The sequence below is a fragment of the Sinohyriopsis cumingii genome, chromosome 15 (genome assembly GCF_028554795.1).
Source record: "Sinohyriopsis cumingii isolate HCF-2022 chromosome 15, ASM2855479v2, whole genome shotgun sequence".
In the NCBI taxonomy this organism is placed as follows: domain Eukaryota; kingdom Metazoa; phylum Mollusca; class Bivalvia; order Unionida; family Unionidae; genus Sinohyriopsis; species Sinohyriopsis cumingii.
The window spans coordinates 3,892,135-3,911,769 of record NC_142975.1 but is presented as its reverse complement, the minus strand read 5'-3'; the positions used below and the strand labels follow the sequence as shown (position 1 = coordinate 3,911,769).

The window sequence follows — 19,635 nt, the reverse complement described above, 5'->3', positions numbered from 1 at the left end:
ATATATATATATATATATATATATATATATATATATATATATATATATATATATATGTGTGTGTGTGTGTGTGTGTGTGTGTGTGTGTGTGTGTTGGAGAGAGAGAGAGAGAGAGAGAGAACTGCCGCCGAGGTTCAAGTTGTTAATCCATCCCTAGCCTCTAATCCACTCCACCTGTAAATTCACTCACAGCAGCTGAAAAGGAACACTCATATGCGTTTTACCTAGCTGTTGTGCTACACTGGCTGTGTAAACTTAGTTTTGAAAATGTGTTATAATAATATTCTACTTTTACACTTAAAGGTGGTGAAACTTGTTCCTATAAAATGCAAATAAATTTTATCATAGCGTGTTCTTTTTATGCTTGTAAGTATTTGGATTATGCATAATTGCATTTGTCTAAAACCTATTAGAAAAATAGACATAACCATTTACCTCGATACACCTGAGCAATGTGGCCTGATGTCTGCATGGCCATAATCACTTTCTCCACTACTGGCTTAGGTCCGCTGAGAAACCCAGTTCTCAATCTAACAACAACAACAAGAACAACAACAACAACAACAAGAACAACAACAACAACATAAAAATAACGATGATGATGATAGCAACGATGAAGCTGATACTGGTGATCTTGACTATTATTATTATTATTATGTCGATAACTCATCGCTTATGTCATTCTGTTATTCACCTAATTCTCATGAACAGCCAATGCATACTGTAGCTTTGACGTAATTTATTATGAATTTCGTACACTTAGGGACGGCACCGTCCTTGAATTTGACAAGGCTACAACGTCGGAGGCATTACAATATGGGAGGACGCCAGGGTAAGAAATAATGAATCAAATATAATTGTATATAACATCCATTATCAGTATGCGGTATGTTTAACGCTCTGATATTTCAAAACAGTTGTAGAAATTAAATTGAAACTTGCAAAATGTAAATAGCTAGGACATAAATTCATATGGTTTCATGGCAATTATTCTAACAAGAAATCACCGTAACGAAAAACTTTTCTGTCCTGTTCAACTCTTTAAAAAAAGTTCAATAGGAGTACCTTCTGTTTTTCCATGATATGAAAACCTCAAATATTTCGCTAAGGCTACCTTTTGAAAAGTTTAGCTGTTAGCTTCTCTAAAACAAATTTTGATACTTGACAGTAATCAGTCCACTTGATGTAATAAAATGGAGATAACCCAAGGAATAATTTGCGCATTTGTTGAGAATGAAATGACAAAAGCTGTTAATGGTTCTCATGAAAAGACACACACACACACGCTTACATACATACATACATACATACATACATCCATACATACAGTGTGCATTTCAGTTTAAAATAATTATTCATTGTAGGTAAACAGGATTATTTTGATTTGAGTCCAGGACATTGGTTTCTATACCTGATATGTTTCATGTTTGTTCTAACATTTAAGCAAAAGTCCTTGTTTACAAGTTAGAATTTTCTGGAAACGATCTTTTGACCCTCATTCTAATCCTCTTATTATGTCTTATTTGAGGGTTATTTACAGTAGAAGTACTCATTCCTATCTTAACTTCAATCTTGTTCAGTTATAAGAATTTATGTACTTAAATTATTTATTAGAACTGCAAATTGCTTATTGACCTTTTGATTAAAACATTACATTATTTTGGAACAATTGTATATTAATTTAAGAACATTTTCGATTATATCATTCTGATACATGAAGACTGTTGGCACATATGCACATTTAAGGTTGGAATTTATTCGTACCTCCACTGGAATTCATTCAGAACACTTTATCCTTTTAAACCTCCGATAAAACTTTTAGGACTATGTGGGATTTAATTCACGACACAGATGAAATTCAAGGGAAATAAAGTATTTGTTGAATTTTACAAAATTTGGTGTTTTTTCTTTTTTTTTTTTCGCTTTTTCTTTTACTTACCCTAATATCATAGATTCGTACAAAGAAATGAATATATATATATATATATATATATATATATATATATATATATATATATATATATATATATATATATATATATATATATATATATATATATATAGGTAGATAGATAGATACTTAGATAGATAGACAAATAGATAGATAAATAAATAGATAGATAGATAGGTAGGTAGGTTAGGTAGATAGATAGATAGATAGATAGATATGAATAGAAAAAGAAAAGAAAATATTACCGTGGTAAAACGATAACTAGTAATGCATTATTGCATTACCCAATATTTGTTATGTTAATGGTTATGACTGAAATGTGTTGTTGCAGATATTTCGAATTGTTGAGGTGGTTGACAAAATTGCTCAAAATTGTTCACAATCCTCCGACTCTTCAAGATAAATCACACCCGGGCCAGCTTGATATATTAATGACCAACGGGGCACAAGATGGGATGCAAAAGGCACGCTGCTACTCTCTGTCTGTCAACCTGCAATCTTTCATTCCATCTCTGTGTCTCTCTCCATCGATGGCAGCCTTTTTTCGTGTCTCAGATTGTATTTCTTCTTATTTCATTTTGTATATGTTCTTGTTTGTCTGTTTGTCTGTCTGTCTTTCATTTTAATGGAATTATTTCTAACCGTTACACGAATATTTAAAAGATGTTCTACCTTCCCCACCCCTCCCTCTCTCTCTCTTTATCTCTCTTTCTCTCTCTCTCTTTATCTCTCTCTTTCTCTCTCTCTCTCTTTATCTCTCTCTCTTATCTCTCTCTTTATCTCTCTCTTTCTTTCTCTTTCTCTCTCTCTTTCTCTCTTTATCTCTCTCTATCTCTTTATCTCTCTATATCTGTCTCTATCTTTATTTTTCTTTATCTCTCTCTCTCTTTATCTCTCTTTCTCTCTCTTTATCTCTCTCTCTTTACCTCTCTCTTTCTCTTTCTGTCCCTCTCTCTCTTTCTCTCTCTCTCTTTATCTCTCTTTCTCTCTCTTTCTCTTTATCTCTCTCTCTTTCTCTGTCATAATCTCTCTCAATATACAGCAAGTAATTACTCGAAGACAAGAAGTAGAAGACAGAAGATACATATATTTATATTAAATATATTTCATATTTTTTAGGAAATATGATTGACTTGAAATCAAACAATTGATAAAGTGTTACGTTTTGACGTCCTTTCAAATTCTCTCATTCGTATTTTCCCTATCAACATATGTTGATTTTTATAATACGTTTTGCTTTTTCTGATTTAATTTTCTTGATAAAGTGTAAATTCTCTTAGAAATATATTCCTTCCATTTGTGAGTTAATCAGATTTATTTATAATACACATTTTAGCATTGTTCTCTTTAGAGCACAATCACTACCATCCCTCCACCCTAACCCTAACCCTAACCCTAAACCACAACCACTACCACCCCTCCCTTCTCAATTGTTAAGAGTCAAATTTGTTTTTGTGGAATGTGAATTAAAAAGTGGATAGGCAGGTAAATTGTTTATAAAATACTCTCACTTTTGATCTTGAGTGACATCTATTCTTTAAATTTCGTTCCATGTCCTTCCTCAAAAGATTGTGGAAACGCTGGTGGATGAAGGTGACATCGTGTTTGCAGAAAGCCCAACGTATTCTGGTTTCCTAGCAGCGGTAAGAAAGTCAGCAAACATGTGTTCCTTCATTTGTTAATTCATTCATTCACGAGAGGTCGCAGTGGAGTTCACCGTCTTAGTTTATTTTCATTCCCTTATCGTGAATAATTTTTTAAACTTCTCTTCAAAGATTCTTAAATGACCATCACAAGGGCATCTGGCTAATTAGTCGATTTCCATTGTTATGTATATTTGATTCAATTGTTACTGATTTAATATATATTTATTTCAATTTAATTGTTTGTTTGTCAGTTTTAAATTATTTTTTATTTTTCCTTACATGCTATTGTAATGTAAATTTATTTACTAGAGATGCTACCTTTTCCGGAAAGTTTGACCTTGGCTGTTCGTTTTAGTAAACACCAGGTGTTGACCTAGAGCCTGACTTTGATTAAAAATTAGTTGCAACCACGTAAATACGTTTTATTTTTATTTTAAAATGATTGGTGTTGTCGAGGTCATGATGGGACTACGTGTTTAAGATGTAAACAATATTTTAATTTTATTTCTTAGAGTAAAATGATTGGTTTTCGTCAGGGCCACACTGGGTGCACGTGTATATTTTAACAAGTAAATAATTTCAACGAGGATCTGGACCTTGTTTACGTGAACCCAAGTTTCTGTTTTAGAACACGATATAATCTTAGTTTTGGAGAGATATTCTCAGTTGGGCTCTAACACTGGAAGCTGTATGTTATACTGTTTGGAGTTTTTCACATTACTTGGATTCAAAAGGATTAAAAAGAATCTTCTGGAAAATGCGATTGTTCATGTGAAATTCTTGAACAAAGACAGCTCTTTTACAAATTTATTCCGATTTCCAAAACCGGAATGATATTTCTTGTTTCAACAGGGAACTGTAGACTTCACCACTACATATTACAGCATACGTCATCGTCTTCCATCTTGGATTCTTCGTCGGGACTAGAACTTGAAATTATTAGAACATTTTATTATCAGGACTACTGAATTTTTTTTCGTGGATTATTCTTGGATTATTTTTGGATTTGATTCTTAAAACCCGTAAGTTCATATTTTTTCTTCTTCATTTTTACAGAATTTTTCCAGGGAAATAAATTATTATATTTTTCAAAGCTTGTTGTTTTCATTCTTTCTTGTGTTACTGTTTATTCGAGCCTAAACACGTAACGCAATATCACACTCTTGCCGTAAACTTTTTAAAAAAAAATTACATCATAAACAAACTACCATCGGTGCAGGAAAGTATTCATTTATTTTTACGGTATTTTGCAAATGATGCCAATCAGTTTATTATGTTGAAATGTCCCAGCACAATTATCACATCCCTTAAATGATTATTTATAAAAACACGATTGAGACAAGATCTATCATTGATTAACCTACCCGCTCTTTTGTAATTGTTCTTTCGTCGTCTTCTTAATATAACCTCTTCAAGTAAGGTAAAGCCAATCAAAACAATTCTTCATCCAATCGAGTTTTGTTTTCTTTATTTCTTAAGGTGCATGGTACTGTTGCGGTTGTAGGTTTCATGTGAACGATACAATTACAAATATTGTCTATTTATAAAAGGCATTGCCCTACCGATGCCAGTTAGTACCCATAGAGACGGACGAAAATGGATTGATTCCTGAGGCGTTTTCCAGAGCCCTTAAGGAGAACTCAACGAATTCCGACAGGAAAATGAAGTTCTTGTACTGTGTTCCGAACGGCGGAAACCCGACGGGAATCTGCTACACAGAGGACCGTAAACGACTTATTTATGGACTTGCCCGGGAGTATAATCTTCTCATTTTAGAGGACGATGCGTACTTTTTTCTAGAAAGCAAGGTCATTGCTCTTTAGATATAAACCAACATAGCAACAATGATACTAATTCGCTACAATGCTTCATATTCCTCACTTTATCATTCTTGTTCTATATTTCTTCTTTCTTTCATCCTCATTCTTTTTTCAGAGATTTGTCACTGTATTTCATATCTATTTTATCTTTTACCTTTTTATTTCTTTGTTTTAGTTCTTTCGTTTTTCCATATTTCTCTCTTGCTTGCTAGTTTCCTTTTTTGTGTTTAACTCTTTTCTGCATTAATTCTTTTCTTTTCCATAAAATAACACAGTAAAGTATGTCTACATGGGACGATAGTATATATGTATGTATTTATGTATGTATGTATGTATGTATGTATGTATGTATGTATGTATGTATGTATGTATGTATAGAAAGATGAAGAAAATATATGAATTCTCATAAAAGTGCACGATATGCATTGCTAATCTCATCAGATAATCCCAATGACATTTGTTAAGTTTATTATGCATACACTGGAAGACAGCAAAACGCACATTTCACATTCTGGCGACGACGTAAACACAATTCGAACAACCAATGTTTAAGTACAGGAAAACCGAATTGCACAAAAAGGCGCAATCCGATAATTTACAGATCAAAAAATGAGATAATAGAATCATGAAGATTAAATTTGGTCATTTGAAATAGACTTTGTGTCAAGAATAAGCGATTTTCAAAATGTTAAAAACTGGAGAGAAACGGAACCATTAATCGGAATAACTTAAGCTGTAAGTCTGCAGAGCAAATTTTTTCTAATCACGTATCAGAATAACGTGCCCATCATTTTAAAGTATACCATGATAAATATTGTCTATTTTTATCCAATATGCAAGTCGATATGAGACTTTTTTAAAGGATACAGATAATTTTATATCTTTCTTCCCACAGCCCTACACGAAAAGTTTCCTCTCCCTGGACATCGATGGACGTGTCATCCGCCTCGACACTTTTTCCAAGACGATTTCAGCCGGGTAAGCCCCACTTTGGTACTTTACAAAGATTTCATCCCTTTATGGACATATATCATTAGGTAGAAGCATATCGCTATATAGGCATTGTAAAAATCAGGGAAAAGCTTAGAAATTGGGAAAAAAAAACTTATCGTGTTGCAGTCATTTTTTTCGTTTATCTACAAATATTAAAATGTAGTTGCAAACTATTTATCATTTTGGCAGGTTAATGTCACCCAGTGGTTTGATGATATAGATTTTGGATTTATGTGAGTTGTCGAAATCAGTTGTTTTATTTATTTTGTCCTTAATAGAAATCAAATACATGTTGCTAATTGTATTGAGACTGCATTGTGCCGACGCGTGAAGTTCTGAATAAACACGTTTTCGTGAATGCAGCTTTAAATAAATTATTTTACCAGCAACACATGCGACACTGAATGCTAATGATTCACCTCCGATAATAAATCAGAAAGATGTACCCATAACAGTTGCCATGGTCAGAATTCCATAACACCAAGGCCAACAGTAGCCGTGGTGGTGATTCCGCAAATAGCATTTACGACCATATATACAAGTTTGCATTTTACGAGTAGCGCTGTCTTTTTGCGATTTCATGTCCAAGTTGTTTTTCCGAGTCGATTATTTATCGGTGTTGGTACATATGAAGGTCTATCACGAATCTTCTCTTAATAATATGATCGCGACGTATACTTCATCGAAAATATTCTACTCTGCATCCTTTAAATATGGTTAAGATAAAGGAGTTCAATTCGGACACGCACACCTTTGAGATGTGAGGTTTAGATTCATCAAGACCATTTTCGAGAGTATGCACAAGTCGACCATTTAGTAATGTTAATAAGTTAGTGGTTGCCTCCCTTCGTTTGGTCAATATTCCTTGAATTTGGTGCAGTGAAGTAATTACGCGTTTGTTATGGCAACTCAGCAATCTTTACATCCACGTATTATCGTGTTGCATTATCATCATCATCATTATCATCATCATCATCGTCGTCGTCATCATCAATGGCTCTTGAATTGGTTGAATTCGATTTTAGCTCTTAATAACATCTCAACTCACATCGTCGTCAGAAACAATTCTAATTTTCCCAATTTCGTTGATTTCGGACAGTAGTTTCGCGGCACCGCCTCTCAGCAACAAAAATATCTTGAATGTCAACGTTAGATATCTTAAGATTTCCAGTTTGATTTTCGGATACGTAGACATTCGCCCGGGTCAACGACAACAAAAAATCCGCAGGTAAACCCTATCAAATCCGACATATCCAGTTCTGAGTGTCGTCGGGAGGTTGAGAGTCCGTAAATGTCAATAGGCATGTAGTAAATTTTAAAAGAGTAGTTTCTAAGTGTTAAGATAAAACCAACAAGTGTTTGCATGGTTGGTTAACGTTCAAGCTCTGCCTCGAACCGCCTTTATCAGGACCGTATCAGATACACTTCTGACTACCCCTAAAGCAGCCAATTGTGCAACTGAGGGATACGTAGCCGCTAATAACGATGAAATGGCTGAGAAAACTGAAATATTCCAACGATTTTTGCATTTTATGCCAACACTGATTTAGATAACTATAATGTCACCTACATGTTCTTTCCTTTTGCCGATTGAAGCTAATTAGGCTGTTTCAGTTAGCCGCAAGATGATAATTTCAGTTAATTTTGTCGAAGAAAGCTGCGTTTTATTCTGCGACAACTCCTTGAATTATCAAATGCTCACCATACCCGCGCAGGTTATGGAGCACAACCGGAATTCCTGTTTCCTTTGCATAAATTCGCAAATGCAACTGTAAATTACTTTCGTTGTTTGCAGCTCGTCTCTACGCATCAGCAATACAACAGTGATGGCGTACTTTGGCAGCAGCCACAAAGGGATCATCACAGATAAAACAATGTGCTGTCGTGGAAAATGCAACCACGATACAACATTGGTGGCTCAGTCACTCGATAACACGTCATAATCATGTCCCAGGCTCAGTCACTCCGTCGCACATGAATACAGTGTAGCAAACCCTGCGTGAGACTTGTTCAGCGTCTTGCGTTGTATGTTTATGGGCCCGCATATGGAGACATTAAAACGTTCAAAGTCTGGGTATAAAACATCCAGAACTTTCATTCTTCATTGCACCGCGATGAAGTTACAAATTTATTGCTGGATTCTAGCGTGATTGTACGTTGCGTTTTATCACTGATTCCACCGCTATAAACGTCATAGTCATCAATGAGCTGTTGAACGGTGAATAAATGTAGGCATCGGAGACACCAAAGCTTCCCCACCCGATCCCCTATCGTTTCCGTAAAACAACCATAAAGAGGGATTTCCCCCACACATATCTCTGATCTTGCAACAATAACAAGTCAATCAGAATCCACCCCCATGAATAATAATAATAATGAGGACGTTGTATAGTGCCTAATCTCTAGGTTAGTTCAAGCGCATATAAGCCATAGTTCCAAGCGTATATGTTAACCTAGATACCAGAGTTAAGATAATCAAATTTGCTGAGCAAGTTGTAGTACCTTTTATGGAAATTCAATGTTACTAACCATAACTTTGCCCAGGTAGTGTTTATAGTTTCTAGATTGGCTTTTATAATCGCTCGGGGAATGCAACGGGGACAAGAGTACCCATTCAGAGCATAGAATGACCTTGTTTTCTGCATTGATTATTGCTCGCCGCGACGCATTCTTTAGTGTTGTAATATAAATTGACCCACAGATAGGTAGTGACGGGGAATTATGAAACTGAACTTCAACGCAAAAATAAAGACTCAATCTTGTTTCTACGTTGGTGATATTTTCAAACATATCGGGAACCGTTGCCAAAGCTTTTCTGATTTCTTCATTGATGATATAATTGTGTATTTGGTTTAATAACCATTATGAATCTACATGCATGTGATTTTGAACGTATCTTCCTTCTTAATGTTAAGAGGCATAATCAAATGCACATGGAAAAACAATCTCCAACTAAACAGCAGGGGTGTTTACGCGCTGTAATGTTAATAAATTGTACGGACACATCTTTAAAAGAAATTTCATCGCGTCTTTATTTAGCTCATATTAGATCGGATCGGGATAACTGCCAAATAATCTAGCTCTAGTCACTCATTACGACTTTTATGGAGCTCCGACTCATGGATTTGGAGACGTCGTGTTTTTGCGGCAGACTTAGTAACGATAACAGCTGAAATACAGCGGTATTGTTCATCGGCAACCTCCTGTACTAGCGAACCGATCGGCATGGTCGACAAAGCTGATAGGGTGACTTAACTCTGATACCACATAATGCAATGTTCTGCCTCACAGTACACTTTTTCCAAGGCATAGAGAGAGAGAGAGAGAGAGAGAGAGAGAGAGAGAGAACTGTTTAATTTGGATGCTACGATGTCTGCATTATAGGAGTTTATAAATGATGTCTAGCACTGGGTCATCATGCCACAGACATGTAACATGATGTCCAACCCAGTCACATTATCCTCAAAACAAAACCATATGACGTATTACTGAGTAGTGTACCAACCAGCATACTTCAGTTCGCAGCGTCAAATCCAATAATTTTACAAGTTTTGGATTGTTTGCATGTCTCATATATGGAACGTGCTCCTTTAGACATAGGAAGGTTACATCTGCCAATTTTTAGTGAGTATTGAGGCCATAAACTTCTTGCAAGAGTGCTCGGATTGTTTAGCACCTGGACGTTGATGTCAACCATGATCACAAGAAGTATTTGTGTTTGTATTTGTTATGACAAAGAAGTTTTTATCACAATATCAGATAAGTGTACGAAAGATGATGATAGAAGTTTGCTTGATTACTGATCTAGGTCATAGTCTTCTACCCGTCATGAAAATCCTCTGGCCTCTTCTGGTAACTTTGTTTGGCTGGTTCGCGCGCGAACTCACGTGCATGTACGTGTGATGTGAAGATAATATCGAGGTGTTTGGGTTGGGGACTTTAGAAGGCTTTGAAACAGATCCGTAAAAATTTCAAAATCAGTATCATCATACTACAGACTGTAACACATTCCATTCTGATAATAAAATGGCCGTTACTGACGGCATTCTGTTTTCCTAATTAATGAATTACCTCCTTTTGAACAAAATTTTCATTTTTTTGATGATGATGATGATTATTATTGTTATCATTATTATAATCATTATTATTATTATTATTATTAGCTTAAGAACTGGTTTTCTCAGCGGACCTAAACCAATAGTGGAGAAAGCTATTATGGCCATGCAGACATCAAGCCAAAATTGCTCAGGTGTATCCCAGGTAAATGTATGTCTATATGTCTGGCAGTGAGTGGGGACAGGGTGATATAAATAATCAATATGAACTCGAATAATCATTACGGTTGCGTATAGATATTGGAACAAAAAACTATTATGACAAACCTTTCTTACTTCAAGGCAAGACAAGTCCTAGTTTTTCCACACTCTGCAACCATATCCTTAGAAATTACCAGAGGAATGACGTATAATAACATATGTGGACACAATGAAACAACCGAGAAAACGACTCAGCTCAGTAATTGCCGCTGTCGCTTAATTGTAAGCAATCCTACAGCGAGTTTTGTCTAGCACTAGTCCACCTTCCGTCAGTTACTTTGTATAAGAGAAGGTATGAATATGTATGTTCTCAGAACCGTCTTAATCAAAATGCACAGTACAACCGTTCACATAGATTTAAATGGATACAAGAAAGGCTTAAATTCAGAATGCTTTCTGGTTAATTTCCTAAGCACCCCTGTGCTCACTAATTTTTTGTTTCACCAGTCTGTTTCTTGTGTCAACGTTACACTTAGCTTGGCTTAACAAAAGGCTGTTGGCCAGGATAACTTTCACAATATCGTTTTGAAGTACTCCTGTAATAAAGGGCATACCATTTATTAAGGTGTCTATTTCATTTTGCTCTTGATTTTAAAAATGAAGCCATGAATTTATATTGGTTGATACTTCTGATGCAGATTTTGGAAGTGAAGTTTCCAACAAAGAGATACTATCTCATCCAGTTTTATTTTAACTTTCACCCGCCATTTATACGTAAACGAGAATGCCAATTAAAATTGATAGAAGTGTCACAGTGGTAGAATCTACGTAAACTATTCTGACGCCAGAACACTGTTCTAATATAGATGCAAATCATACGTGCCATATGTCGAACAACATATTTGCAACTTTCTGAGCATGTGTGGTTTACTTCCGTCTCCTCGCTCGTCTAAACTATCACATAACATTTTCGGCAAATTCAACGAAAAGACAATAGGTGAGGTTGATACCGCGATTCTGTTATGATGACCAGTGTAAAGAAGTGTGACAAAATTATATTTTGACAACGCCTTTGACAACATCTTTTTATGATTATGCAAAATGTGGCCAACAGTAATATTTGCAGATTAAGTATGCCAGTTACAGTTGCGTCGTAGGTGTCAGTTTCTATTTTAATTTCCACAGATTAAACACAACTTGTAATAATAAGACTCACATCCTAAACCACAATATCTATCTATATATCTATCTATCGACCTATCTATCTATCTATCTATCTATCTGCATGTCTGTCTATATGTTTGTCTGTCTTTCTCTCCGCCATCCGTTCGTCCGTTCGTCCGTCCATCCATCCATCCATCCATCCAATTTGCCATCCCATTCCATCCAGACCGCTCCGGTGGCGTAAGTGGTTACAGCGTCCACCTCGGATGCGGGTTCGAACCTCTGCCAAGTCATACAAAATACTTATAAAAATGGTACTCGCAGCTTCCTCGCTTGACGCTAAGCATTAAGAGGTTAGTGTTCGGACTGACCAGCCTGGTGTCAGGATAATAAGACTTGGTGAGACATAATGTCACATGTCTGCGGCATGATGTCCCAGCGCTAGACATCACTATAAACTGACACACTGCAGACATCTTAGCGATATAACTAAACTTGTTAAAGTTACGTTATAAATCTAAATCAGACACCAAAACCCATTACATTCATTCATCAATCCATCAGATACGCAGTTCATACACAAGCGTTACGGTTGTCTAAAACGTAGACAATTTGTTTTCTTACAGACCATACTTATGGCAGTCCTCCAGCATATGGGACACGATGGCTATCTGGCACATTGTGAAAAGGTAGCAGAGTTTTACAGAAGAAAAAGAGACTTGTGCGTTCATTTTGCGGAGAAACACCTGAATGGTACAATTCTACTTCATGCATTTAAAACAGTCCCACATACCTCTAGGCCTTTTTTTAATGCTACAGATTTTGAAGTATGCGCTAAAAGTATATAACGTATTGTCGTTTAGAAATATGCATTCACAAATTTCCAGATATTTTTCGTTCAAAAGATATTACTTTCTCACATTTTTAAAAACCTTTTTGTGATATAACTGGTCAATGCACCGGGTAATGTCAAACAATGATAGTCTTTGATAATTAATATTTGAGACATTGCATATCATACTGATGACCATACAATTATCATGAATAGCTTTGTTTATATAGCACAAACAATAAAGTGGAATTTATTGTGTGATTCAATTAAAGGAAAAGCTTGCACCTGGACCAAAGGAAATCTTACATAGAAACCAAAATAGTTCCTGCTACCCTCAACACCGCGAAAATACATAAATTAATCTTTTCGAACTGATTCTGCTCTGAACGGTTGTAAATATGATATCGTGTCTCTATTGATATTGTACCAATCTTTGCTAGCCAACGTTCCGATAACCCTATCTACGCCATGGCGGATCGAAAAGCTATATTGGTGCTTTGTCCTTGCGACATCTATTCGATGTTACGTGTTGCCTCATTAGTATATAATGCCAACTAACCAATAGCTACATTTTAATTGGTAATGAATTCTTTTAGGTTTTTTTTCTTCTTCTGAATTTAGCTTCTCACCTGTTTCATGAAAACAGAATGAAATTAGCTTTATGAGAAAAAAGTAATAAAAATATTAAAACAAATAAAAAACCCAAATATTTGATTTTTTTTTTATTCAACCTTGTGTCGATGTTTTTAACTTGGTAGTAAAGCTTAGCCAATGTTTGGAGTTTAAAATGCCCCATTACGTGTTTACAATAATGATAGCCCTCGCCAGAAAAGTCAGAGTTGTTCAGTAGTGAAAGGAACAACTCCTTAGTCAGCAACGTGCGTTCTTAAAATCCTTCCAACGGGTCAAAGTACTCGTAAGGATATTCTTCTTTCCGTAAACAGTTTATTCCCTTATCTTGGAAATGTTTAGTTGTCTCAGTGTACTTGGAATCATCCATACTGTTTGCAAGTGTTTCAAGTGCTCAGGTTACGAATCAAACACTTTCCACAAAATGCATTGTACGTTTAAGAGTCACATCCTCATCTTTTCCATTTTTGAGTCTGATGACTAAAAAATCATTACTAAATGAGATATACCTTTCCTAATTGTTGGATAGGATATGTACATCATGTTATGGGTTATTTCGCACCATCTCCTTTATAAACATATCAGTGTCATATCCTGCTATATTTTCAAGTTAGACAACAGTCATCTCTAAACACTGGGTTCTCAATCGATTGATTTCGAATGTTGCGCTAGCCACTTGAATTGAAACTATTCAAAATCTCATCAGTGAATGGTTGATTTTGCATGTCCCATTTCAGAGTATACCATACTAGTAATGCTACCTAAAGACGCATATAATTTCTTTCTGCAATTTTGGTAAGTCGACAATTGGGCTACCTACCATGGGTTCGTGCACAATGTTTCATTTGAAAGATATATTGGGTTGAATCCGTGATATATTACTCAACTGAGTTGCTAAGTAATATAATATGTCATTTAGCTTTGTGTTTTTCAGTTTTGCATTTAACCACTTTGTTTCCTGAGTGGTACTAAAACATTTAAATACCATTTTATTCCAATCCGTCCGTACTGGTTTGTCCGTCTGTACTGGTTTGTAGATTTCCGAGTTGGATTATAAGGGCACGTTGTACAGTACTGATGTATTTCTAGCCATGTTTGAGCTGATTATTGTGTTCGGGCTGATTGAAAAATGTGTATACATCATGAGCCTCAAACATATTTGTAAATATTGACAGTCTCGCCCAAATATTTATTTGTTCTGATCAATCTGTTTTATCCTGTAACGGTTTTTCTTCATGACAGGTACAAGTCTCACTTATTGTTGTTTATATTTGCTTTAACACTATATCCTTTTATATTTTGTTTAATCCTTTTTCATGTTCTTCTGGTGTATTTCAATATTCTCTTATGTTGTTAAGTCTGTTAACGAACTCTTTTTATTTTCATGATTGGTTCAGCCAGCTCTTCCTTTCTTTCAGTCAGTCGGGTTTACAAATCTTTTCCCTATCCTATGTCAGCCATCTAGACAGACAGGTCTCTTGTGTTGAAGGTGCTTTTTATCATCTTTATTCGTGACGCTGAAGCTTTTTTATTAAATAAGTTATAATGGTGCATGCTCCCCTTTGATCATGTGAAAGTTTTGTTGACATGTTAGTAGTATAGGGGGCCACTATAGCCTCAATGGGAATTAGCATTACAGAACCCCCCTGGGCCACTATAGCCTCAATGGAAATTTAACATGGAGAAAAACCCTGGGCCACTATAGCCTCAAGGGAAATTTAACATGGAGAAAAGTCTTGGGCCACTCTAGCCTCAAGGGGATTGAACATGGGGAAAAAAGCATGGGCAACTCTAGCGACAAGGGAAATTGAACATGGGGAATTGTAACAGGGTCCAGACCTGATGGGTCTATGGAAAGGGAACAGGGGGAGAGGGACATAACACACACACACACACACACACACACACACACACACACACATATATAAAATAATAATTCGGGGGTAGGCAATTGAAAGTCATTCTCTTTTCGAGAAATAGGAGTGGCCCTGAAAAGGGCCTTTGTGTTTCTTCTTCTTCTTATATTTCCTCCACTTCTTCCACCAAGATCTCACTTTTTCCATTATTCCTTTCTTCTTCTTCTTCTTCTTCTTCTTCTTCTTCTTCTTCTTCTTCTTCTTCTTCTTCTCCTCCTCTGTTATCCAGTCAGGATGACCCATGGCTCTGAACTTTTCCTGGACTTTGATCCAATTGTTGTTTAGCCGCTCAAACTCTGCCTCTTTCTTTTTGTTTTCCTGATCTTTTCTTTCTTTATTCCATCTCTCTTTAATCTTCTTGACCTCTACCTCCATCACTTTTTTCATCAACTCCTCTCCTTTCTTCAGTCTGTCCAGACCTCTCTCCACAAAAGAGCACTCTGTCCCATGTGACATATTTTCAAGAAAGCACCTGACTTTGCTTGCATTGTTAAGTGCTTCCTTTAGGCTTCCCACTCTGACATAGGTGGGATTTATCATACCTCTCAATCTCTTTTCCTCCTCTTCTATCATTCCTGCTATCACTTCTTTTGCTACGTTTAGGCATTTAGCGTAGTACAGGTACTCTGCTATCTTCCATTCTTTTTCTAGTCTCTCCACTACATAGATACCATCCATTATCCAATAGTATATATGTACCAAGTTGTTAAACAACTGACTTGCAACCACCATCTTCGTTTTAATTATTCCGTAGAATGGTTCGAACATCAAACTCTGTGGGTTCTTATACTGAAAGCGCGGACGTGATGGAAAACATCCCCCTAAGACTTAAAATTGATATTACCTAGATCATCACTTAAAACGCGCGACCGTGAAGGAAAACATCCCCTACTTTTCTCATTTCATATAATATACTATCCACATAAGTTAAATCAGCAATAAACTAACCCCAAATCTACTATCCACACACACACACACACACACACACACACACACACACGCACGCGCACGCAAAGCAATAAAATTAAACCCAAATTTACTATCCCCACAAACGTACTTGAGCGCTTACAAACAAACAAACACACACACACACACACACACACACACACACACACACACACACACACACACACACACACACACACACACACACACACACAAAGAGTCAGTGTTTATATACACACTACTCTACCTACACACATTGGCAAATCGATGGTTATTTCTTTTCTAGAGTATTGTGTAGCCTTGAAAAGTGCTGTTTGTTTTAGAACTTCAGATGCACCTATCTAATGCTGGCACCTTCCTGGTCTGGCACCACACACACATCTTGGACTCCAGTCTCTTTTTACTTTTTGTCTTGAGAGTGCAGAGGCGGGATGATTCGCTTCAGCACCCCAATCCTCTGTCTCTGGTATCTTGTAAGTCATCCTCTCTCCTATTTTCTTTTCCTCCTCTTACCTCTCTCTTCTCTCCTCCTCTTCCTTCTTTATTCTTGCTTCTTCTACGATAGCCTCCGCGGACAGTTCATTTACTATGCGCCTGGCATATTCCAGGTGCATCTGGAGTTCTAGCAGTTTCACAATCCTTGTATTCATTGTCTTGCTGTTAACAGGTCGACGATGGGTAGCCCAACTGACGATTAGTTTTTAAGTTATACTAAAAGCTCCGGACGTGAAGGAAAACATCCCCTAAGACACAAAATTGATATTACCTAGATCATAACCCAACAACGCGCGGACCTAAAAGAAACACTCACTCACTTTTTTATACTACCCACCACTATTCTTAAAATGTTCATTAATCACTTCAATATACTATCCGCATACTCAAAGCAATCTAACCCTAAATCTACTCTCCCCACACGTCAAGCAGCAAAAAAAAAAAAAAAAAGAAAAAAAAAAAGAAAAAAAAAAACTTCATCTGAATGTACTATCCACACCAACGTACTTGAGCACTTACAAGCACACAATCATATACACAAACACAAACACTCACACTATAAAAGAGTCAGTGTTTATATACACACTACTCTACCTACACATATTGGCAATTGGATTGTTATTTCTTTTCTAGAGTATTGGGTAGCCCTGAAAAGGGCTGTGCTTTTTTTTTGTTTGCTATGGCAATCTTTTAGTTTCTAAGAATGCTACGTCCTCTCAGGATGGACTTTCTGGCGATAGGTCTGCTTCTTCGGAAAGAGAAGAAGAACTCTTTGGTGTCGATACGACAATCGACAAAGCCTTTGTCAGGTTCAGGTTGCTGCTGCTGCTGTTGCTGCTGTCTCTGAAGTCTGTACTTCTCTGTCCATTCTTCTTTCTCCCTGTTCACTTCTTCTCTGAAGAGCTCTTCGATCAGGTCTTCAGTGACTTTTAGCATTCTCACGTTCTCTATTTCTTCTGGCTTCGGTATCAGACTGTGTCTGACCCTATGCAAATTCACGTAGGCTTCGTTTAGCTTAGCTAGTTTGGAGCACATCTTCGTAGGAGGATGAGTCAACAATGGATGGTTAGACTGGGGGCTACCCCGGTTCTTAAAGTCAAAGCGCGGACGTGAAGGAAAACATCCCTCCACGGTTTTCGATTCGCAACGTTTAATGAGTGTCATGAGAAAGATAGAGAGAAGTCAAAGTGCATGAATCAACATTCTTATAGTCAAACAAAAGACAAAGGCATTTTTTTTCAAAACACAACACTTTTTATTCAAAATCACTTAACACTAACCAACAACTCTAACATTTTTTAACAATAATCCAACAATATAACATCAAACATTTTTTTCAAATGACAGACATTTTTTTTCCATTTACACTCTACTTTAAACAGGGTTGGCAACGTTGTGAATGAAATTGTGATTTCCACTGTTGCAAGTCATTGAGTCATGGATGGACACTACGTTTCCTAGCTGAAGACAACAAAATAAGCATACTAGTCACAAAATCAACGATTTACTTTCTCATCGTTTCTAGAAAAACCATGATCAGAATAAGTCACTAAATGTTCTTTTGCTGATAATAAGTGATCAATTTCGATCTCAACTTTCTCTTTGAATTTGTCAAAGAGGGCTTTGATGTAATGGATTTCTTGAGTCGTTAATGGAGGACAGAAATGTTCACGCAAGTCTTTATACCACCAACGTAGCACGTCTTTTTTAAACAGACTCCAAGCTTCGTCCAGATATTCTTTGAATTTTTTCTTCTTGACTGATGTTTTGACATTCATAGTAATCATGCTTCATCCATATCGTAACTGTGTCTGCCAGGTATGTAGCACAGTAGGAGACCAATTGCTGTTCTTGTTCTGGACATCTCGACTTGATCATGATGTCCTTTTCGTCTTTGTCTTGGGATTCTCCTTCCACGGTCTCCTCACATTTCATGTCTAAAGTTTCTCCACTAGGCAAAGAGGGATAACAGTCTTCCATGGCTTCCAATAGTCTAGAATGACTTCTCTCAAACTGTTGATTTCTATGGTATTGTCGAATTCTGCATACAGGAGGACGTTCACTGTGTGATCTGGAGGTGGATTTGCAAACTGAAGTTCCACACGAATCTGGCCCGATTTTATAGGGTGGAAATGTCCCTCGTCGCTGCCTTGGTCTGGAGTGAAATCAAAACCCCACAAAGCATAGCCTCCTGCATAATCGTCGTACGAAATACCGTGACTGGTGTTGGTTCCTAACTGTCCCGTGGCTTCGTACAGGGACAAGTACGATCTCAAATAATTCTTTGCGACACCAAAGTTGGGCTCAAAGGGTCGGGTACACAAGGTCTTGCCGTCGCGACTGACTTCAATCTTGGACACATTGTAATGTTGAAACTCAAAAGGATTTTGATCGTGGGTTCCGTTGAAGGCTGAATTCCTGACGATACCAACAATCAAACGCTTGGGTAACTGTCCTATGGAACAGATGATCTTCGATCATAGATCGCTGTCCAGCGGAAATGGTGAACGTTTTCACTTCTACGCGTCGTATCGGATACTTGGCGGTCGTTCTGCTCAACGTCTGACTGACGTCGTTTCCCACTTTAGGTAACACTTCCACACGACGCACGTAAAGTCGGGCTTCTTGAATGATAGTTTTGTATTCGTTGGCATGGGCCATCAAATAGAAAGCGGCACTGCTACGATTCAGTCTCAGACGGATATCCACCCCGTTCAGCAAATACTTTTCTTGTAACCACATGTCCAAATGCAAACGACCCATCAGTTCTAAACTTCGCCCTTGCAGAATTTTCTTACGACGGCCGTTAAACCCCACATTGTGAGGATTGTCATCTTCTGTCAGGACTGTGTCGCTAAACGTGCCTACACCTGCCGTGTCCGGTTTCCATACCACGCAAGCATCCAGATGAGTATTCTTGGCTTCTTTTCCGTACGTCAAGAGATTTTCCAGGTAGGCACGATATGGGTAAGTAAACATGCTGCTAC

At 36.9% G+C, this 19,635-nt stretch overlaps 1 protein-coding gene across 1 annotated transcript in view; it reads left to right on the top strand.

Annotated features, from left to right (window-relative positions):
- The window catches only part of LOC149781141 (kynurenine/alpha-aminoadipate aminotransferase, mitochondrial-like), a 292,699-nt gene that overhangs the window by 252,512 nt on the left and 20,552 nt on the right, over positions 1–19,635 (top strand). Inside the window, exons 5-11 of the mRNA XM_089935252.1 lie at positions 764–832; positions 2,283–2,415; positions 3,520–3,594; positions 5,148–5,405; positions 6,313–6,395; positions 10,574–10,670; positions 12,457–12,583. Of these exons, the coding sequence (XP_089791378.1) occupies positions 764–832; positions 2,283–2,415; positions 3,520–3,594; positions 5,148–5,405; positions 6,313–6,395; positions 10,574–10,670; positions 12,457–12,583 (842 nt within the window). The remainder of the gene's footprint in view (positions 1–763; positions 833–2,282; positions 2,416–3,519; positions 3,595–5,147; positions 5,406–6,312; positions 6,396–10,573; positions 10,671–12,456; positions 12,584–19,635) is intronic.